General features: G+C 46.9%; 1 protein-coding gene across 6 annotated transcripts in view; it reads left to right on the top strand.

Moving 5' to 3' along the window:
• DLGAP4 (DLG associated protein 4) overlaps window positions 1-17,509 on the top strand; it is a 193,252-nt gene extending 175,743 nt beyond the window's left edge. For 5 of the 6 annotated variants that reach the window (XM_032420072.1, XM_032420070.1, XM_032420071.1 and 2 more), the window contains 3 exons: window positions 15,308-15,399; window positions 16,286-16,441; window positions 17,227-17,509. In XM_032420072.1, the coding sequence (XP_032275963.1) occupies window positions 15,308-15,399; window positions 16,286-16,441; window positions 17,227-17,445 (467 nt within the window). In that variant the 3' untranslated portion in view covers window positions 17,446-17,509. Of the gene's footprint in view, window positions 1-15,307; window positions 15,400-16,285; window positions 16,513-17,226 lie in introns of all 6 variants that reach the window. The other variant, XM_032420073.1, reaches the window with a different exon arrangement.
• Window positions 17,510-22,845: the final 5,336 nt, after the last annotated feature.

The raw sequence follows: 22,845 nt of genomic DNA, 5'->3' as shown, positions 1-22,845 counted from the left end.
ATTTTTTCATGGTTTCAAAATCTGGGATTTTTTTTTTCATTTTTTCATATTTAGGTATTCATCTGCAGTTCATATCTGTGCATTCTACAATCTCATTTTGTTTTTTTTCATATGGAAAGCCAGTTGTCACAACACCAGTTGCTGAAGTCCTTACTTTCCTCACTGATGAGTGATCCTGGTCGGTCATAACCGCTGCCAAACTTTACGTACACAGGGCTGTGCTTCTGGGCTCCATCTGTTCTGCTGTCCTGCTTCTGCGTTCATACAGCTGTTAACTGCCGTAGCTCTTTAACACTCCTTGGTACCTGGCAGGGTGAATTCCTCTTTCTTACTGTGTTCAGAAATAAAAAGTTCACATACGTCTTCATTCGTCCAGTACTAATTCTGGAATCCGTGTAGCAGATTCCTTGGAAAGATTTTGTTGCAGCATTGCCTGGAAATAGACTTTATAGATGAATTTGGGAAAATCTGATACCTGTAAAATAGTGAGTCTTCTTAGCTATGAACAAAGCTTCTGTCTCCGTTGATCCAGCTATCCCTTTTATATCCTTCTCTTCAAGTTTGATGAATTGCTCCATGATGGTTTTACGTATTTTTATTAGGCTTATTTCTTGGTGCTATCTAGCTGGTTTGTTTTTTATAGTCAAATCAATCAGTTTTCTATTTTGCATATTCTGATTAGTTATTTTGAGATCTGTACGTTGATCTCATGTGCAGCAACCTTGTATAACTCTGCTCTCTTGGATTTACATCATAAATCACATCTGGTATAATGACAATTTTGTGTCTAATTTTACTGTGTCTCATGCATCTCTTGGCTAACTGTGGGAGCGTCAGGACACTGTGGGACAGTAGGAAGAAAGTAGCACCCCCTCCCTGGTCCTGACCTTCCCTCATTCTGTGAATACTTACTGGCATTCTTTCTAGCTTCTGGGGAGAAGGCAGTGAACAAAACCAAGCCCCTGCCCTCGTGGAGCTTATGTTCTCATGGGGCAAGACAGAAAATAACCAAATAAGCAAACAACATGGAAGATGTTTAGACGCACAACAGAGAAAACAGCACAGAAAGCAGGACAGTGAGGGCTGCGGGGGTCGGGGCGGTGTGGCCGTCCCCACGGGGTGGTGGGGAAGGAAACCTGATGCAAGGGAGAGAGCAGCAGCAATCCTGGAGGCCTGGAGGGCAGAGGCAGGGGCAGGGATCGAGAGCTCCTGGGGTGGGCAGGTGTCTGACGGGCTCCAGGCCCGGGGAGCGGCCGGTGTGGCTGCAGCAGCAAGCGGGACGTGGGAGATGGAGTCGGGGCAGTGGCGCCCCACATCACACAGGGCCTCAGAGAGGGCAGGAAAGGCTTGGCTTTTACTCTCAGAGGAGAGCTCACTGGAGAGTTTTGAGTGCTGCAACTTGACATTCTTTTTTAAAAGGATGAATCTGGTTTCTCTGTTCAAAGGAGAGTGGAGTGAGGAGCACAGGTGGAAGGTGGGAGGAAGGAGGAGGATGTCACCATAATCTGGGTACGACAAGATGGTAGTGGGCACGGAGCACTTCTGAGAGAGGGGGCAGTTCTGGATACATTGGAAAGGCAGAGCAGATTTCCTGACAGATTGGGTACAGAATAGGAGTGAAAGGAGTCAAAACCGGTTTGGAATGTGGGTGACAGAAAGGACAGAGGTGCTCCTGGGATAGGGAAGACTAGGATAAATACCAGGAGCAGAGTCGGGAGTTCAGTTTCCAGCATGTGAAATGCGACGCGCATCATCCGCTATCAGAGTGGAGCTGTCAAGCGGGCGGCTGGATACAGGAGCCGGGGAAGGCCCGGGCTTGAAGATTCTACTGGGAGTCCTCGGAGTATGCGTTAAGGTCAGAAATGAGATGGCAGGGGTGACTGGGTGGCACAGTCAGTTAAGTGTCCTGCTCTTGGTTTCGGCTCAGGTCATGATCTCATTGGTCAGGAGACTGAGCCCCGTGTGGGGCTCGCGCTCAGCAGGGAGTCTGCTGAGATTCTCTTACTCCACCCCTCTCCCCACTCACACATATGCACTCTCTCCCCTCCCTCCCTAAAATAAATAAATAAATCTTTAAAAAAAAAAAGAAAAGAAATGAGATGGCAAAGCCTAAGGAGTGGAGACATGAACTGAATGGTGGGAAAGGAGTGCCCAGTGAGGTGGGAGGGAAGGCAGCTGGAACGCACCTGAAGAGTTTTCTAGAAGAGAGACTGCTGGGTCAGATGCTCCCGCTGCTGTGGGCACCACAGGTTAGATCGAGAGATGGAAGGTCATCGGAGACCTTCAAGAAGGGGCCTGCTGTGGTGGAAGGGGGCTGGTGGGCACGGCGGCAGCCTGACTGGAGAAGGGTTAAGGGAAAACAGTAGTAATTGGAGACAGCAAGTATAAACAATCGTATGGATGACTTTTTCTGTACAGGGAACCAAGAAATGAAGGGATACAGGGTCAGAGGACAGGGTTGGGAGTTTTTGTACCTTTTGTTTTTAAACGGAGTGATATAAGCATGTTTAAATGTTGTTGAATGGGGCGCCTGGGTGGCTCAGTCGTTAAGCGTCTGCCTTCGGCTCAGGTCATTGGGATGGAGCCCCGCATCGGGATCCCTGCTCGGCGGGAAGCCTGCTTCTCCCTCTCCGACTCCCCCTGCTTGTGTTCCCTCTCTGGCTGTTTATTTCTCTCTGTCAAATAAATAAAACCCTAAAAAATAAATAAATAAATAAATAAATAAATAAATAAATAAATAAATAAATGTTGTTGAATGACCTTGTAGGGAAGGGGAAATTCGTCATGCCAGAGAGAAAGGGTACAACTGCTAGGGTGGTCTTCTTAGGTGAGTGAGAAGAAACTGAATTAGTGCCCAAGTGGGAAACAGACAGTTGCAGGGAGTGTTTGAGGGGCACAGAGTTTAGGATTGTGATATTCCTGGTGAATGGATAGTACTCCACTCTATTTCTCTGGATGTATGTCATGTTCTGCTTTAAAGTCTTACGTGTTGTGAGTTCTGCGGCACAGCTGTCCTGTGGCTGCGGTCTGTCTGGGATACCATGTCTTTCCGGGCGCTTACTTTCAACCTCTCTCTCACTGTCCTTATAATCATATCTCCTATAATCAGCGTATGTCTGGATTTTGAGTTTTCTCCAGTCTGTTAATTTTTACTTAAGAAGTAGACCATGTAGTCGATTTACAATGGGATTTCTATATACTTGGGGTTGTTCCTACCATGTTATTTTGTGGTATCTGTTCTATTTTTTGAGGGTTTTTTTTTTCCTCTCTCTCGCCTTCTTTTGGATTAACATGCTCCTCTCCTGCTTCTCTTTCATTGAGGCTGTATTAATTGGTATTAAGCTTGCCTACAAATAACATTTAAAAAAGAAAAAGTGGTTTGAACAAGACTGTTCATATCTCTCAAGTTCAAGAATGTCTGAGATAGGAATGCTAGAGCCCCAGGCTAGCTTTTTCTGAGGTTTGATGTCATAAAATTGGCTTCCATTCACCAAATCTTACTATTCTGGGTGCCTGAGTGGCTAGTCAGTTGAGTGCCTGACTCTTGATTTCAGCTCAGGTCATGATCTCAGGGTCCTGGGATCGAGCCGCATGTCAGGCTCCACACTCAGCTTAGAGTCTGTTTCTCCCTTTCCCTCTGCTCCTCCCCCAGCTCGCGCTCACCCCCCCCCCAAATAAAAAAAAACCTAAAAAAAAAAAAAAAAAAATCTTCTAATCATTCAAAGTGGCTGCTGGGTTCCAGAAGTGCCAAGTGCATTCCAGCCAGCAAAGGCACCAGGAGCATACAGGAGCAGCTCAGCCCCACACACTACTTTTTCCACCCACTTCATTGCTTGTTGCAAGGGTAGCCAAGGGAATGCTTGGGTCCAGGCTGCTGTGTGCCCGGTTACAAATCGAAGGTCCCTATACATCTCGTTTTCAGAATCCTGTGCTGTGCTTAGCAGAGTGTGCACATTATAGAGATGCGACATAATACCAGTCACAGAAGTCCTTATTCTAATCCTGATTCTAGTATAGCTTGTTTTGGGGTTCTTTTCTTTTTTTTTTTTACTTATTTATTTGACAGAGAGAGAGACACAGCGAGAGAGGGAACACCAGCAGGGGGAGTGGGAGAGGGAGAAGCAGGCTCCCTGCCGAGCAGGGAGCCCGATGCGGGGCTCGATCCCCGGGATCATGACCTGAGCCGAAGGCAGACGCTTAACAACTGAGCCACCCAGGGGCCCCTTGTTTTGGGGTTCTGATCTTGTGCATACCCTGCCTGTTTTCGATTTGACAATACTTTGTCCTAGAAAATCACACTATGCCTAAGAAATTTCTGTATTTTTACCTTATTTGAATACAATTTGCTATTTGACATGAAGAAAAGAATCTCAGAGGTGCTATTTCTGAGGGATAAAGAGAAACAAACATTGAAGACAACTAGCCGTAACTACCACAGGAGTTACACACTGCACTGCTATTCTTTCAGCCCTTAAAATCTTAACATTAAATTATTTAACATCTTTACCTTTCTCCCAGACAACACAAGGACCTTAAGATATGATTTATCTAATTGTTTTCTTATGGTTAAAACCCCCCCCACTGATGATTCTTATATAATCACGGGAATCATTATTTATACATGTATTTATATTTACCTATGTGTTTATCATTTTCTTTGCTCATCCTTCCTTCTTATATCTCAGATCTTCCTTCTTCGATCATTCTTTGCTAAGTACATCCTTTATTTTTTTTTTAAGGTTCATTTTGTTTTTAATAATCTCTACACCCCATGTGGGGCTTGAACTCACGACCCCAAGATCAAGAGTCACATGCTCTACCGACTGAGTCAGCCAGGCGCCCCCTGAGTACATTCTTTAGAACTTCCTTCATTGAGAACCTGAGAGGTGGCATTAACTCTGTTATTTTGCTCTCATTCTTCTTAATCTTTATATACATGCAAAGAGTAGACAGAGTAAAGAGAAATAAAAAGAATACTCATGTATCCACCACCTCGTTTACAAATAGAATGTTACCATCTTTGAAGTCCAGTGGTATCACCGTCTTTCTGCCATAGCAGTAAGCACTATCCTAAAGTTTAATTATACCCTTCCTTTTCTTTTTATACTTACACCACGTAGATGTGGAACTCTAAGGAATATGATGTTTTGTTTTGCCTGTGTTTGAATTTTATACTAACAGAAGCACAGGGTATGTATTTTTCTGAGGCTTGCCTTTTTTTTTTTTTTTTGTGGAGCCTAGCGAAGGCCTTGAACTCACAACCCTGAGATCAAGACCTGAACTGAGATCAAAAGTCGGATGCTCAACCAACTGAGACACCCAGGTGCCCTGAGGCTTGCTTTTTTTTTATTCAGCCTTGTGTTTAAGCTTCATCCATGTTAATGCCTATACCTGTAAATCATTCTTCTCATTGATAAGTAGCATTGCACTGTATGAATATCCTATTGCTTCTCTACTCCACTGATGAGCACTTGAATTGCTTCTAGTTTTCAGTTGTGAACAATTCTTTTATAACAGCATTGAGATACAGTTTATATATCATAAAATTTACCCCTTTAAAATATACAATTCAGTGGTTTTTAGTATATTCACAGAGTTGTGCAACCATCATCACTACCTAATTTTAGAACATTTTCATCACACCAAAAAGAAACCTTGTACCCATGGAGTCATCATTCCCTACCCCTCTCTCCTGCGCCCTCCCACCTTAGGCAAACACTAATCTGCTTTCTTAATGGATTTTCCTATTCTAGACATTTCATATAAATGGAATCACACAATATATGTGGTCTTTTGTGGCTGGCTTCTTTCGTTTTGCATATTTTTGAGGTTTATCCATGTTATAAATTAGTATTCCGTTCCTTCTAATTGCTGAATAAAATTCCATTGTATGGATATACTGTATTTTCCTTATCCATTTGTCAGTTCTCTCCATTTTTTTTGGCTATTAGGTATTCTTTGAAACATAAAAGTTTAATTTTAGTGAAGTCCAACTGTTTTTTTCTTTGATTGCTTGCAATTTTGGTGTCAGGTCTAAGAAACCATTGCCTAATCCAGGATCTTGAAGATTTACTCCTATTTGCTTCTAAGAGTTTTATAATTTTAGCTGTTACATTTATGTCTGTGAGTTAATTTTTGTGTACGGTGTGAGGTGTATGGGTCCACTCTTAATCTTTTACATTTGGATATCCAGTTGTCCCAGTACCATTTGTTAGAGTAACTGTCCCTTCCCCATTGAATGGTTCAGGTCATGATCCCAGAGTCCTGGAATTGAGCCCCGCATTGGGCTCCCTGCTCAGCGGGGAGTCTGCTTCTCCCTCTGCCCCTCCCCTTGCTCCTCTCTCTCTCGCTCTCACTTGCTCTCTCTCTCATATAAATCAATAAATAAATCTTAAAAAAAAAAAATGACAAATTGTTTTCTGAAGTGATTATACCAATTTATTATTTCCTCAGCACTGTGTCGATGTACCCAGTGCTCTACATCTTTGCTTACACTTAGTACATCAAGTTATTTTCAATCTACAAATATAAAACAGTGGTTATAATTTGCATTTCATTGTTACTAATGACACTCAGCATCTTTTCACATATTAGTCATTCATGGTTTCTTCCCCTGTGAAATTCCTGTTCATGTTTTTTCCCCATTTTTCTATTAAGTTGTCTGCCTTTTTCTTACTGCCTCATAGGTGATCTTTATATATCTGGATTCTGGAACTTTTGTCAATTTTTATATATGGTAAATATCTTCTCCCAGTTTGTGACTTGTCTTTTCACTTTCTTTATGGCATCTTCTAAGTGAACAGATATTCTTAATTTTAATGTAAAATTTCCTTTTATGATTTTTACTTTTTTATATCTGAAGAAATCCATCCTTCTCCAAAAATCAAAAAGATATTTTACTGTATTCTTGGGATACCTGGCTGGCTCAGTCAGTGGTACATGTGGCTCTTGATCTCAGGGTCGTGGGTTCAAGCCCCACATTGGGTATAGAGATTGCTTAAATAAATAAACTTTAAAAAAATTTTAAAAATGTGTGTGTGTGTGTATATATATATATATTATATATATACACACACACACACATACACATATATTTTAAAGATTTTATTTTTAAATAATCGCTACACCCAACGTGGGGCTCAAATTCACAACCCCAAGATGAAGTCACACGTTCCACCAACTGAACCAGCCGGGTGCCCCTCAAAAGGTATTTTACTGTTTTCTTGTAACAGTTTTCATCTTCCCCATATAAGTCTTCAGTCCCTTAGAATTGATTTGTCTGCAATGGAGTGAGATAAGGCTCTATGTTAATTTTTTCTTATTGGATAATGATGTATTAAAATGTTTGTCCTTGTTCTGTTAACGCACAGTACAACTCTGACAAATATCAGGTTTCCTGTATGTGTTGATCTGTTTCTGAGCTTTCTATTTTGTTCATTAGTCTATACCTAAGCCCACACTTTCTTCATTGTTATAACTGTACAAGGAATCTTTTTTTTTTTTTTTAAGATTTATTTATTTATTTATTTATTTGACAGAGAGAGACAGCGAGAGTGGGAACACAAGCAGGGGGAGTGAGAGAGAAGCAGGCTTCCCGCTGAGCAGGGAGCCCGATGCGGGGCTCGATCCCACGACCCTGGGATCATGACCTGAGCCGAAGGTAGTCACTTAACCAACTGAGCCACCCAGGCTCCCCTGGAATCTTGATAATAGGAAGGACAAGCTCCCCATTCTTTAAGAGTGTGTTGGCTAATCTTGGCTCTCTGCTTTCCCATATAAATTTCAGAATCAGCTTTTCAAATTCCATGTTGAGATTTTGATTGGAATTACATTAAATCTGTAGATCAATTTGGGGTAAGATGACATCTTTATAAAATTAAGTCTTTGCTATCCAAGAACATGATTATGTGTCTCCATTTAGGTCTTCTTTACTGTCCTCAATTAGATTTTGTATTTCCTCCATAAGATTTAGTCAAATTAGTATTTTCATTTCACAGGGATAAGCTGTATTTTTTGTTAATGGATTTTGTTTATTGTTAATGAAATGCTCTTGACCTTTATAGTGATGTTATATCTAGAAACTTTGTTATATTCTTTTTTTTTTTTTTTTTTTTTTAAGATTTTATTTATTTATTTGACAGCGAGAGAGACAGTGAGAGAGGGAATACAAGCGGGGGAGTGGGAGAGGGAGAAGCAGGCTTCCCGCTGAGCAGGGAGCCTGATACGGGGCTTGATCCCAGGACCCTGGGATCATGACCTAAGCTGAAGGCAGACGCTTAACGACTGAGCCACCCAGGCGCCCCTAACTTTGTTATATTCTTACTATTTGTAAATAAGGAATTGCTTTTTCAGGGGCGCCTGGCTGGCACAGTCCGTAGAGCATGCAACTGTTGGTCTCTCAGGGTGTTGAGTTCAAGCTCCATGTTGGGTGTGGAGCCTACTCAAAAAAAAAAAAAAGAGGAATTGCTTTTTCACATTGTACCATTGAGTATGATGTTTGCCATAGGTTTCTTGCAGATACTCTTTTTCTGGTTTAAGAAAATTGTTGAATTTAAAGGAACTTTTTTTACTGTATCTGTTTAGATAATCATATGGTTTCACTTTCTTAATCTAATAATGTGGTAAATTTTATTAAGAGATTTTTCTCCTTTCTTGACTTCTTTTTGGATTTAACCAAGTATTTCCACTTTTCTCCTGTTAGCTTATTATTCTTTTAGTAGTTACTCTGCAGATTACAACCTGCATCTTTGACTTTGTAAAGATTACCTTTATCACTTCACAGATGATGCAAGGACCTTAGAACACTTTTATTCCCTTCCTGACTTGTGTACTATTGCTGTGAAGTGTTACAGTTCTATAAATAGTCTAGCTGCTACAAGACTTTGTTTTATGCAGTCAATATTACAATGAATATTTACTTAGCTTTACCTACTTTTTTTTTTTTAAACCTCTTCTGTTACTCTTCACTCCTTTATTTCTATCCTTCTACTTAGAATCATTTTCATACCTAAAGAACTGAAGCAAGGGGCACCTGGGTGGCTCAGTTGGTTAAGCATCCAACTCTTGATTTTGGCTCAGGCCATGATCTCAGGGTCCTGGGATGGAGCCCTGCATCAGGCTCTGCACTCAGCGGGGAGTCTGCTTGAGGATTCTGTCTCTCCCTCTGCCCCTTCCCCCACTTGCATGCACTCTCTCAAATAATCTTGTTTTGTTTTTTTTTTAAGATTTATTTATTTGACAGAGAGATAGCGAGAGCAGGACACAAGGCAGGGGAAATGGGAGAGGGAGAAGCAGGTTTCCCACTGAGCAGGGAGCCTGATGCAGGGCTCGATCCCAGGACCCCAGGATCATGACCTGAGCCGAAGGCAGACGCTTAACGACTGAGCCACCCAGGTGCCCCCTCAATCTTTTAAAAAATATTAAAAAACTAAAGCAAAAGAACTCTGCTCAGTATTTTAATGCAGTATTTGTCTTAAAATGTCTGTATTTGTTCCCCCACCTTTTTTTCAATAGTATTTTTGCTACGAATTGTAGGTTGGTATTGATCTTTCAATACTTTACGTCTTTGATTATGTTCTGATTCCCAGCCTTTCTATTAGTCATCTGTCAGTCTTCCTGCTACTCTGTTGAAGAATCATTTGTTTCTCCCCTCTGTCTGCTTTTAAGATTTTCTCCTTGTGTTGTAGTTTTATCAGTTTTACTGTGATACGTAGGTGTGGTTTTCTTTGCCCAGTTTGATGTTCACAGGGTTTCTTGAATCTTGGGCTTTCCTGACTTTCATCGGTTTCAGACAAGTCCTAGCCATTATTTCCTCAGATTTCTGCTCCATTTTATTTCTTCTCTCGTGTGGGTGCCAATGACACATACGTTAGACGGCCGTGTTTTATGTTTCTTCATCCTCTTTTCTGTATTTTCCCTTTTATTTTCCTGCTCAGGGCCTCAGTCTGGATATTTCCTGCTGGATTATTTTATAGGTCAGCTGTAACTAATGTATTAAACCCATCTCTTTGCAGTCCTAGCTTCAGTTACTCTATTTTTTAATTCTAGAGTTTCCATTTGATTCTTTTTGATCGATTCTTGTTCTCTGCTGATGTTCTTCATCTTGCCACATATTTCCTTGGACATATTCAGTTATTTAACACCCTTGTCCAGTAACTCCAGTATCTACATCCCCATGGGTCTTTTTTCTGTTTTCTCTCTTTTGGTGTGCAGTCATTTGGTCCCTTGTCTGCTATGCTTGGTAATTTTTATTCAGAAACTATATATGAAAACAACTTGGCTCAGGATGATTTTCTGTTCTTCAAGAAAGGATTTACTTTTCCTTCTTGCAGGCAATCAGAGTAGGGCCAGATCAACTTAATCCAGTATGGGATTGAACTGTTTCAGAGCTGGGTGTTTTGAGACAGTCTATTTCTACTTATCCTCATCCTAATGTGCACTCTCCAGGGAATCCCAGAGATAGCCTGTGGTATGTTCGAAGCCCCTCCTCCCTGGCAGACGATGAACTCCAATTCTCATCTCTCCCACTCAAGACTACGGGAAGCATTGCTTAGCCTAATGCACTCTCCTGACTTCGGTAGTTCTGAATCCAGTTTTGTTTTCCCTATCCCTATGAAACTGCCTCAGGCTCTGCTCAGCTTCTCAGCCTCCTAAGCACCACCTTCTGCTTGGCTTCTTGGCCTCTTAGCATTGTGCTGCTTATAAATTGGGAGATGCCACAGGGTACAAGCAGTGCAGAATATCAAACTTGCCTGAATATTGTTTCCCTTCTTGCTGGGATCTTAGCCTCTCAGATTCTGGTTGCTTTGGTAATTTTTCGATGCCTTTAAATTTTCTGGGGTTTTGCTTTGGTTTGTGTTTTACTTAGTTTTTTCACTTGTTCCTTGTGGGAGGGTTTGGTTTGTCTCCTGCTAACTGGTTTTTCACGGCCAGAATCAGAAGTCATTAGAATTTTCTAATGTTGGATCAGTCTTGTATTACCAGAATAAACCCAGATGCATAATGATATAGTATTAGTATATTAATGGGCTTGATCTGATAATATCTGACTTAATAATTTTGCCTTTGTTCATGAGAGTTGGCTGGTAATTTTCCTTTCTCATACTTGTCCTATTTTAGCATAAAGGTTATCTAGCTTCATAAAATGAGTTTGAGATGTTTCCTCTATTCATGTGCTTTTTTGTTTAAGAACAAAATTATCTTTTATTTCACTGTTTCTTAGAATTTTAAAAAAAATATCTTTTCCAGGGGCACCTGGGTGGCTCAGTCAGTTAGGCGTCTGCCTTCAGCTCTGGTCATGATCCCAGGGTCCTGGGATGGAGTCCCACGTCAGGCTCTCTGCTCAGCCGGGAGCCTGCTTCTCCCTCTGCCTCTGCCTGCCGCTCCCCCTGCTTGTGCACGTGCTGTCTCTCTGTCAAATAAATAAAATGTTTAAAAATATATATATATTTTCCAGGGGCACCTGGCTGGCTCAGTTGGTGAAATGTGCAACTCTTAATCTTGGAGTCATGAGTTCAAGCCCCATGTTGGGTATAAAGATTACTTTAAAATCTTTTAAAAATATATATCTTTTCTACTATGGTTATGTCATATGGTTCTTTTTCTGTTCATAATATTTTTTGTTTGCACCTGTCTCCTTTTTATTTTGATCAGTCTGGCAGGGTTTGTTAATTTTATTAATCCTCTATTATTATATGTTGGTTTATTTATTAAATTTCTCCTGTCTTTGGGCTTATTGTATTGTTCCTTCACTAATGTCTTAAATTGGGTACATTTTTTTCAGCCTGTCCTTTTTAAAAATATGTTTTGAAACCTCTGGATTTCCCTTTAAGTACTACTTTAGCCATATCTAACAAGTTAGGACACGTAATATTTCTAACTTCCACTGTGATTTCCTTGACCCGTGGGTTATTTAGAAATTTATGTTTTTGTTTTTTAAATAAACTCTACACCCAACATGGGGCTCAAAATCACGACCTCGAGATCGAGTCACACGCTACCAACTGAGCCAGCCAGGTGCCCCTATTTTTGTGTTTTTAAACATGAGAGTTTATATATGAGAACTTCAATCCTTTTTTATGGCTGAGTAATATTCCATTGTATGTATATACCATTTTATCCATTTATCTATTTTTTCTAAAGATTTTATTTATTGGTTTATTTGAGAGAGAGAGAGAGAGAGCGCACGAGAGGCAGGGAGGGAGAAGCAGACTCTCTGCTGAGCAGGGAGCCCGATGCGGGGCTCGACCCTGGGACTCTGTGATCATAACCTGAGCCAAAAGCAGTCGCTCAACCATCTGAGTCACCCAGGCGCCCCTCCATTCATCTGCTGATGAGCACTCGGGTGGCTTCCACCTTTGACTACTGTGGACATTACCACTATGACTATCGGCACACAGATAACCTGTTTACTCTCTCTCTTTCCCGTTCTTTAGGGGTATATACGTAGGAGTGGGATTTTTTAGTTATATGGTAATTGGATGTTTAACTGTGTGAGGAACTGCCGGACCACAGCGGCTGTGCCATTTTACATTCCCACCCGTGAGGCACAAGGGTTCTCGTTTCCCCACATCTGTGCCAACTTTGGTCTTCTGGTTTGGGTTGTTTTATTTTATTAACAGCCATACAAACGCGTGTGAAGTAGTGTCTCATGGTTTTGATTTGCAGCTCCCTAATGGCTAGCAATGTTGAGGAGAAGCTTACTGACCACTGGTGTCATCTTTGGAAAAATGTCTGTTCAGCTCCTTGCTCCTTTTTTAACTGGACTATCTTTCTGCTGTTGGGCTGTAGGAGTTCTTTATATTGTCTGGATGTTAACCCTTTGTTAGATAATGTAATTTGCAAGTAATTTTCCCATTATGTGGGTTGTCATTCCACTTTCTTCATAGTATCCTTTGATACATAAAAGTTTTATTTTACTGAAGCCAGATTTATCTTTTGTTGCCTGTGCTTTTGGGGTCTTAAACTACTGCCCAATCCAAGGTCATGAAGATTTACTGCTTTTATCTAAGAGTTTTGTAGTTTTTGCTCTTAGATTCATTCTTCAGGGTCCAACTTCATTCTTTTGCTTGTGGATAGTTTTTCCAGCACTCTGCTGAAGAGACTGTCTTTCCCCATCCACACTCATTCTGTAATGACAGAATACTACATGCAGAGAAACTCACTCAATACTTTTCCATTGTTGTAGTTGAGAAATTTGCTGTTGAATTCATTTCTTTAGCAGAAAGATTGTTTTTAATTTTTCCTTGCCCTTTGGCTGCTTTTTAGGAGCTTCTCTGTGTCTTCCGTTTTACTGTCAGTGTGAATTTGCTTGGGATTCATTTGGCTTCCTGAATGCCAGGTGTCACTAGCCATTTCTGGAAAGTTCTATATCGTGAGCTCTTTGTATGTGTCTTCTCTTCCATTCTCTCTGTCCTCTTGTAGAGCTGACCGGTGTACACGGAGGCCCACTCTCTTCAATATCTCTCAGCCCCTTTCTTTTTTGATCGTCTCTTCTTTTTCATATTTAGTTGCTGCTTTTATTTCTTAAAAAAATGAGGTGCCCAAGTGCAATCTTATGGTTGGGAATTCTCAGGAGAGACCTTCCCTTTTATTCCTTCTCTACTCTAGACCAAATGTCTCCACTACCTGCCTTGAGAAAGGTGAGGAGTGGCTCATTTTATTCCCGGCAGCTTAGCTATTCATTAAAAAGACATCTTGTTTTGTTACCAAGCAGTCGAAGTGTTTCACACCAGGAGCCTTTTTGCTCCTCTTCTCGTCCTCGGGGCCTGGGGGCGGGCTTTATTCCACGGTGGCCCTGGTTTCTGTGACGGTGACAGCCTGGCTTTTCTCGCGCGCGCTAGTTCCAAGCTCCGTTGTCTCCCCTCTTCTCAGAGCACCTCCATCCTGGCCTCGAATGACTGCTTGACATATTCATGGCTTTTCATCATTTTCTAGCAACAACTTTCTGGGGAATGTTCATGTGCCATTTGCTGTTCCTGTCATCGGTGTAGCTCCTTTTTACTTACTTTCAAAATTCTTCCTCGATGAGCTCGTGTAAAGTAGATCACTGTGAGAGAGGGGCCAGGCCTGCATCCCAGGAGGACAGGAGTTCCTAAGACACAGGGACGGGGGCCGTGTTCAGCCTTGTCTTCTCTCCCGTTACGGTGCAAAGGCCCCCACCCCTTGGTGTTGAACCAGGTTCAGGAAAGCTCTTGCTGCAGTCCGCAACCCCTTTCCATTTCAAATAAGACATGACTAGCTTCTCCCGTCAAGGATGCTGCTTTGGAGGACTCAGAACTGTCACCTCTGTCCAGACTGGCAGCCCACGTCACACCCAGTGCTGCTGAGTTCTGTCACAGGAGAGTTCAGTGTCGATTTCTTCTTTACTCTGTTTCACAGGGATTCTGCTTCACAGGGATTCTGCGGTGCCTGAGAAATAGTACTGGCTTTATGCCACAACTACTAAAAGAACCTTCCTTTTTTTTTTTTTTTAAAGATTTTATTGATTTATTTGACAGAGACACAGCGAGAGAGGGAACACAAGCAGGGGGAGTGGGAGAGGGAGAAGGAGAAGCAGGCTTCCCGCCGAACAGGGAGCCCGACGAGGGGCTCAATCCCAGGACTCTGGGATCATGACCTGAGCCAAAGGCAAACGCTTAACCAACTGAGCCACCCAGGCGCCCCCTAAAAGAACCTTCTGTTCCTGGGCTGAGCCCTTCATGGCTAACTTGCCTGTTGGAATCTATTTGCTTATATTTTACGAGACTTTTACAATTATGTTCAGAATGAAAGTGGTCTATTCTTGGCATGTCCTATCTGTTCTCAGGGCTCCTGAAATGAGCGGTGTCATTTCCTATGTTTATGGACTCTCCGGAACAGTCTGAGTATATAATACTAGGATTTTCCGTTCCTTGAAGGTTTTATCAAATGTCACCTGTAAAACTACATAGTTGAGCTTGGTTCCTTTTTCTGGGAAGATTTTTAACTTCTGCTTCAGTTTTTTAAAAACAGCTTTGGTCTAATAAGATTTTCTGTTTCTTCTTGACTCTGTGATAATTCATGTTTTCCTGGAAATTTTTTCCATTTAAACTCAATTTTCAAATCTATTGCCATAAAATATCCGTAGGAACTAGGGCATGGGGCTCACTTTATCTGTACTGTTTGCATTTTTCACGAGAGCAGATTAAAGTGGGTGTAAAATGAAGACCAGATGCCATTCACCAAATGATGACTGGTAACCTAGGGGGGTGGGGGATAAAAGCCCCGATCCTGCCTTCTACCCCAACAAACCCTGTGCTCTGCTCAGTCTCTACCTTCTCTTTCTCAGTCTTAGGAAAAGTCCTCAGTGCTGTGGGCAGTGCCCAGCTACTGATGTCCCAGAAATTCCAGCAGTTCCGGGGCCTCTGTGAGCAAAACCTGGTGAGTGTGATTCTTCTTCCCCCACCGCGGGCCTCCAGCCTTTGCTGGAATTAGCCCCTCTAAGCCTCTGTGCCCTCCTCCCTAACATGGAGAAGGTGCTGGTGACGCATGTCCGTGCCTTGCACGAGGAGACGGCCTTCCAAATTTCTAATGCCTCTTCAAATAGAAAAGCGAAGCCTATGTGAAAAAAATCAGCACTGATTTGTGTTAAACGTGCTCTAAGACGACAGGTGAGGACTGAAGACATACCACCCCTGGCTTGCTGGGTTTCCCTCTCTTTCAACCTTCCCTGTCAGGAGGGCGGCTTTTCCTGGGGAAGGCTCGCCTCACTCCACCTGGCCAGGGGCAGCATGCTCCTAGGGCAAGTGTTTGTCTCCAGGACCTGCAGGGGTATAGCATTGGCTGGGGCAGTCACCATGAGCAGTGTGTTGTCGGAGAACAGACTGGGGGGACAGAACAGAAACCCCGTGGATTCTGTAATCCTACCCACCTGGCAAGGATCCTGGCTCCTCCCCGTCTTACTGAGCCCACGGCCAGGAACTTCTGTACAATGAGAACAGCTCTCGGCCTGGCATACAGTAGGAGCATGAGGGCCTTCCTCCCGGTAGCCCTATAGTGGTGGTCAGGGCCTCAGTCCCTTGTATGTGCAGGGCCTGCTCTCACGATGGGACTGTCTTTCTCCCAAAGATCTGCCCCATCAGGGCTGGCAGTGAGCAGGAACTGGCTTCATTCCCTCCTACCGATCCTGATGCTGGGAATGGGGGAGCAAGACGAGGCCTCCAGAGACCCTAACCACGGCCGGCAGGGCCACGAAGCCATACTTGGGGTGGGGTGCAGGACAAGCGTCTACCTCACTTGCCCCACTGATCCCCATCTCCCCCCGCAGAACCCTGAAGCCAACCCACGTCCGACAGCCCAGGACCTGGCCGGGTTCTGGGATCTGCTACAGCTGTCCATCGAGGACATCAGCATGAAGTTTGATGAACTCTACCACCTCAAGGCCAACAGCTGGCAACTGGTGGAAACCCCCGAGAAGAGGAAGGTGAGCATGGAGCAGTGCGGAGGGGAAGTCCAGGGACAAATTCCTGGTCGGCACTAACGCTGCCCACATCGGTCAGTGCTGCTTGGCTCCCTTCTCCGTGTGTCGTTTTTGAGCTGGGGGCTCACGTCCATCAGTGCGCGGGGTCCATGCTCGGCTCTTGTCCAGCATGCCGCTCGCTCTGTGTCGTCCAGGCTGCCCCCTGAAGCATGCCATCCCGCCCTGCATGTTCAGAAAGGGGGCTCCTAGGAGACAGGTGCCCACAGCCCTGAGCACAGATAGACACGTGGCTGTCAGAACTCTGGAGGCAGAAGATCAGTCCTCCTGGGGCCAGCCTCTTCCGTGAGGCGCGGGCTTCCTTCTGTAAAACCGTGGCACCCAAGGACCCCTGTGGTTCTTGGGTACTGGCCGTGGCCCTGGTGAGTTCTTCTGACCCCCCGGAAGAGCCTGTGACATGTGGCCTGGGAGTCCAAGGCCCCGAACTTAAATCCCGGCTCAGGCCGTGAGACTCGGGCTCCCCGTGGTTCAAAGCAGGGGTGGGAAAGGTGCTCTGGTCCGTCCCTTCCTGCTAGAACATTCTAGGATCCTAAGCTTGCTTTTTGCTCCTACGCCTTGTGCTGTTCCATCATCGCTTCTTGTGGCTTTCTGATTCCACGTGTGTGTTGCTTGTGCCCGACGTGGGGAGGCTGGGGTGGAGGCTGCAGCCGCCAACATCGAGCGGGAGGGAGCACCCCACAAAAGGTGCACCTTTATTTTATTTTTCTTCCCTCCTCACTGTCTCACTAAAGGAAGAGAAGAAACCACCCCCTCCGGTCCCAAAGAAGCCAGCTAAATCCAAGCCGGCAGTGAGCCGCGACAAGGCCTCGGATGCCGGGGACAAGCAGCGTCAGGAGGCCCGCAAGAGACTCCTGGCGGCCAAGCGGGCAGCTTCCGTGCGGCAGAACTCAGCCACAGAGAGTGCGGACAGCATCGAGATTTATGTCCCTGAGGCCCAGACCCGACTCTGAGACCAGGAAGCAAACAATTTTAAGTCATTAAAAAAAAAAAAAAAAAACCCACACAAACTAAATGTGAACGGAACACCATTTTCTCAACCTTTAAGATGGTTATTCTGTCCAGAGACCCTGAGCCAACTTTCAAATTGACGCATACAAGGGCTCACAATTTGGCTTTTTTGGGTCCCTCCCAGCTTTAGGTTATGAAGACTTCATACAAAAAAAAAAGTCAACAGAAACACAAAACTCTAAAACGTTTTCTCCCCTCCGGCTGGCCGCGGTGGGCTAGGTAGATGGACCTCGGCACCTCCCGGCCCAGCCTCCAGACTGCGGTCTTTTTACTTGTTCTATCTCACGAGAACTCGCACTAGCTTGTTTACAAGACGAGGACAGTCCGAGGACAGCCTTGGGCCCCTGCCATGCCCTTCCTCCTCCTCCCGCTATCCCGCTCTGACCTTGCAGTTTCCGTTCTTCTGTTCCTTTCCTCTCCCTTCAGAGTTCACACAGGCCACCGTGGTGGCGGCCGGCTTGCCCTTGGCCCCGCGCGTCTGCCAGGCCGGAGGCCAGAGCGCCCGACGCGCGCCCCTACCCCAGCGCTCCTCACGCTCACGAGCACACGCAGGCGCGGGCCCCGCAGCAGCAGCCAGCCCCGGGTGGGGGCGGGGGGAGGGGGGGCTGGCCTCTCCAAGAAGGGGAGGAGGGTTCAAGGCTTTGGTTGGGGGGGGGACAATGAGATAAAAGCCACCGTTACCACACTCCAGACTCCCGCCTCTTTCTTCTCTCCAGCCCCCCTTCCTTTGGTAAAACGTTTGACTCAGAGTGACTTGCAGGGGACACTCGAGAGAGGGACCCCATTTCCCAGGGGTCGTCTGTCCCTGGCTGAGCCTGTGTCCAGCACCCGAGGGGCGGGCGGCTGTGTCTGTACGTATGTGTACATATGCACATAGACCTTAGAGTGTATATTTAACAAACGCCCATCTGCTCACCCATGCCCCCCAGCGCCGCCGCTGGCTCTCGGGGCACCTGGCAGGAGGCGGGTGTGTGAATAGCATATATTTTTACATGTACTATATCTAGGTGTGTGTACAAGTGTGTGTAAAAATATATACCTTGTGTGTAAGCGGCCTTTTTTTTGGTTTCCCACCTGCCCCCTGCCGTGGGCCCATCTGCCCCACCTCTGAGTTTCCTTTTTCTTTTTTTACCCCAATCATCCTTCTCTCTCCCGCCCCCCCAGTCCCACTCCCAGGGTGGCGTGAGCCCTGAGCTGCAGGGGCCCGGGCCTGCAGGGTGGGGGCGGGCAGGGGGAGGGGGAGGCCCAGCACACGAGGGCTGCTCTCAACCGCAGAGACCACAATGGCATTGGAGACGTCCTCGCGTCCGGCACTCGCTGCAGGGGCCCCGGGTGAACGGAGGGCCTGCTCTGGGGCCCCATTCCAGCTTGGCCGCCATCTGTGACCTTGGGCAAGTCACTTGACCTCTGTGTGCCTCAACTTCCTCCTCTGTAAAATGGGGACAGTCCCTGCCCCTCCCTACCTCACAGGCATGTTGTGAGAATAAATGAGGTAACGTGTACCAAGGGCTCATGGTGTTCTTGCAGCGGGACGGGCCAGGCTGGGGAGAGGTGGGCGGACACCCCGGGAGACTGAGCCAGACCCCCTGCCACACGGCAGCTCTCCGGAGACAGGCTGACTTGGTGTAAACCGTCATTCCGGCTCTGGCACAGCCCGGCTCGTGACCCTGGGCAAGAAAGCAGCCCCCGGTTCCCTGGCCTCAAAAATGAGTAATATCCACCTTAACCTGCCTCCTATGAGAAACAGACGCTTAATCCATAGTTGCTCTATGGAAGCCAAGCTGGGCTGCCCTGGCCCTCACCCCAGACCCCAGGACCGGAACTCCATCCCCCCAGCAGCTGCCTCCCCCTGACAGTCGTTCACAGAACCACACTCTGGTGGAGGAGAGAGACCGTGAACGAGGCCTACGAGAGTTCAAGTCTACCACGGGCGGCAGAAGACGAGATGCAGCGCCAGGAGGCTGCGGGAAGCTGCGACAGCAGCATCTCACGCAGCCTGGGCAGCAGCACTCTGCTCCATTCCAGAAGCACGGCGGGTATTAACCTGCTCTGGGGGACGGCGAGTGCGTTCTAGGCAGAAGGACGTTCGGCGCCAATGCCCGGTGGTATGAACCTGCCTTTCAGAAGTTCTTGGGCCAAGCTGAGCTGCAGACACCTGGTCTCCTCCCTCGGCCCCACCCAGCTAAGATGCAGTGACCTCGAGCTCAGGGGTGCACAGAACTGCCTCCCAGGAGCTTTGTTCAGGCTGACCCCCCTGGGGGCCCCTCCTGAGCTCGGCTCCTCCTGCGGGCCAGACCCCCTGTGCTCAGAGCAGCATGCCCTCCCCTCTGGATCGTGTTAGTGGTGGCTGAGCACCCGCTGACCACAGGCGGCTCCGATGACCTCCCGGGGCTGGCACTCCCTGGACCTACCCCTGCCCCGAGACCTGGGGGGGGGGGGCGGGGGGATCGCTAGAAGAGTAAGCGAAGAGGTTTCAGGTTGCCATGGGCACCGAGCCAGACACTCAGAGGTGAGTGAACGCCGGAGGGGGCCAGGCTGGACTTGAGGGCCACCGACCAGCTAGCAGCCCAGCTCTACTCCTGACGGCCTCAAGGGAAGAGGGGGGACCCTTACCCCTCAGGGCCTGAGTGTTTCTGCTACAGCGGGCGAGGGGCCTTGACGGTTGGGTAAGGGTCTCTGGCAGGGATCCTGCACTCCCTGCAGCAGAGCACCACGATGTGCAGAACTGGGGCCTCCACTGCCCGCCCTACTGACGCCAGCAGCTGAGAGAACAGGATAACGAACACCAGGTCCTTTACCCAGAATCACCAACCATCAACGTGCCGTATTTGTACCAACCCTCACTTGCCCCACCTACCCCGGAGCCATTGGAAAGCTAGCTGCAGACACCATCCTTCACCCCCAAACACACCAGGCAACGCCTGAGAATAAGAACATTCCTGCACGACCACAATACCATTGTCACCCTCTAATTTAAAAAAGGAGTGGTCCACGAGCCTCCCCCCATTACCCAGGAGAGCGCCCAGTACCCAGACATGAATATGAAAGCACAGCCACACTCCAAACACCCCAATAATGTCTTCTCTGGCTCTTCCTTTGTACCCGCCCAGGATCCACTTAGGGATCATTCACTGCTTTCAGTCATCACGTCTCTTTAGTCTCACTGAACCAGACCTGACATTCATGACATGACATCTTTTAAGTATCCAAGCATCTTGCAGAGTGTTGCATGATCTGGACTTACATATTCTCGTTACTAGATTCGGATTAAACAGTATGAACCAGAATATGACTAAGATAATAAATATCCCATTCCCTGTACTTTCAAGGAGGCATTTGTCTGTTTAGGAAAAGACCAGAGAAGCTGCATTTCCAAAGCCCAGTCCTGGAGGGACAGAAAGGGTCAGGAGGGAGAAACTGCAGGGTGAGGGGTGCTGGCAAAGAGGCAGAGGGAGCCGGAGCCTGTGCGCTGACCCCGGGTCCCTGAGAAGCAGCCTCAGGGCGGCACATCCTAGAGCAGGAGGCCCAGGGTCCCGAGTTCCCAAGCCTGGCGTCTCCCCCACCCCGCGGCCTGAGCAGAGAGAGAAGGCGGGGCTGCGGCCAGGAGCAGCACTGGGTTCAGAGGCCTTCTGGCCAAGACAGCAGGACAAAGTCATTGCCAGGTGGCCTGCCAGCCAGGAACCATGTGGATGCCGGCACAGCTAAGTGCTCCGGAGGATCCCCAGCCCAACGGAGAAGCTGTTCCTACCATCGCTGCAGTGTTCTTTTCTTTTCTCTTTTTTTTTAAGATTTATTCATTTATTTGAGGGAGAGAGAGCAAGTGAGCAAGAGTACAAGCAGGGTGAAGGGCAGAGGGAGAAGCAGGCTCCCCACTGAGCAGGGAGCCCGATGTGGGACTCGATCCCGGGACTCCGGGGTCATGACCTGAGTCAAAGGCAGACGCTTAACCGTCTGAGCCACCCAGTCGCCCTGGGGTGGGGTGAAACACAGAATGAAGTTGTGTCTCCTGCGCTTTGGAATCTGGCTGATCTGGAAAAGCAGTGTGGCCCTCACTGCCCCTCCCACGGCAGCCAGAGGGTCTTTACTAAAGTCTTGCTTCCGTTGGCTCCAGAAGTCACCCTCCGCTCAGAAGCCTTTGCAGCCCGCCCAGGGCCAGCAGGAGAAAACCCAGCTTCTTCCCCTTGGCCTGAGAGGCCCCTGCCCTGCTTTCCAGCTACAGCTCCTATGGGATCCATCCCCTTCTGTGCTCTGTCCTCCAGCCTCACCTCAGGCCTTGCACGGGGAGGCCCACCAATGCAGTTAACGTTACCCCAGCTGGCAGTTCCTCGGGGAAACCCTCCCGAAGTACCTGGGCCAGGCCAGGCTGGTGCAAAACCCCTGCTCTGGACTTGGAGCACGAGAGCCACTTGGCTTGTCTTTCTTTGTTGCAGTCGCTGATGTGATGCTGCTGCTATCCGTGTGATTATGAGTACCTGTCTCCAGCAGGAGACGGTGGGCTCCCAGAGGGCAGGAAGCGAGTTTGCTCACCAGCCTCAGTGCCTAGCACAGACGGGAGAAAGCTTCAAGACTGTTATTTCCTGGCTAGCTCAGCCGGTGGAGCGTGCGACTCTTGATCTCGGGGTGGTAAGTTCGAGCCCCACGTTAGGTGTAGAGATTACATAAAAATAAAATATTTAGGGGAAAAAAAGGAACTACTATTTCCTAAATGAGTGAGCTTGTTGCGGGAAGGAGGGGTGGGACTTTAGAGAAGACTCTGAAGGATGAGCGGGAGTTCTCCAAGCTGAGGCAGAGAAAGGCCAGCACAGAGGCAGAAGTGTGAGGCTGCTGGGGCACAGGAAGGGCCTCAAATGCCAGGTTAAGTAGTACGGGCTTTGAATGGAGCAGAACCCAGCTGCCCATGAGACAGGGGCCTCCAGTCCCAGCTTCCGGGGGGGCCGTGGTCCCCTAGTGACCCAGCCAGCATCAGGGTTTAATCTCTGGCACACGTGTGCAGAGCCCAAACCCGGTGATGCCCTGTGACCAACAGGGAACATGGGCCCTGGGGGAGGGGGGGTTCAACTGCTAACGCCTCTAACCTTCCCGAGACTGACAGATGACCTCCACATCTGAATCTGCAACCCCAGTTTCCACTCACATCTCTACTTGGATGGCGAACAGGTGCTCCCAAAATGAACATGTCCACCAACCAGGAGAAGTAAAAGGAAGTGAGAAGGGCCAGAAAGTCACCACTGAGCAGCTGTCACACAACTGAATACCAGTGGGTGTTACAAGTCGTGGGTGGAAGTTTGCTGAGGAACAGAATATTCGGTCTCAAAGGAGCAGCCCACAAATTACTTACTCAT

This window comes from Phoca vitulina, unplaced genomic scaffold, assembly GCF_004348235.1.
Source record: "Phoca vitulina isolate PV1807 unplaced genomic scaffold, GSC_HSeal_1.0 scaffold22, whole genome shotgun sequence".
Lineage (NCBI taxonomy): Eukaryota > Metazoa > Chordata > Mammalia > Carnivora > Phocidae > Phoca > Phoca vitulina.
The sequence above is the reverse complement of the archived record's forward strand: the minus strand, read 5'-3'. Positions and strand labels throughout refer to the sequence as shown.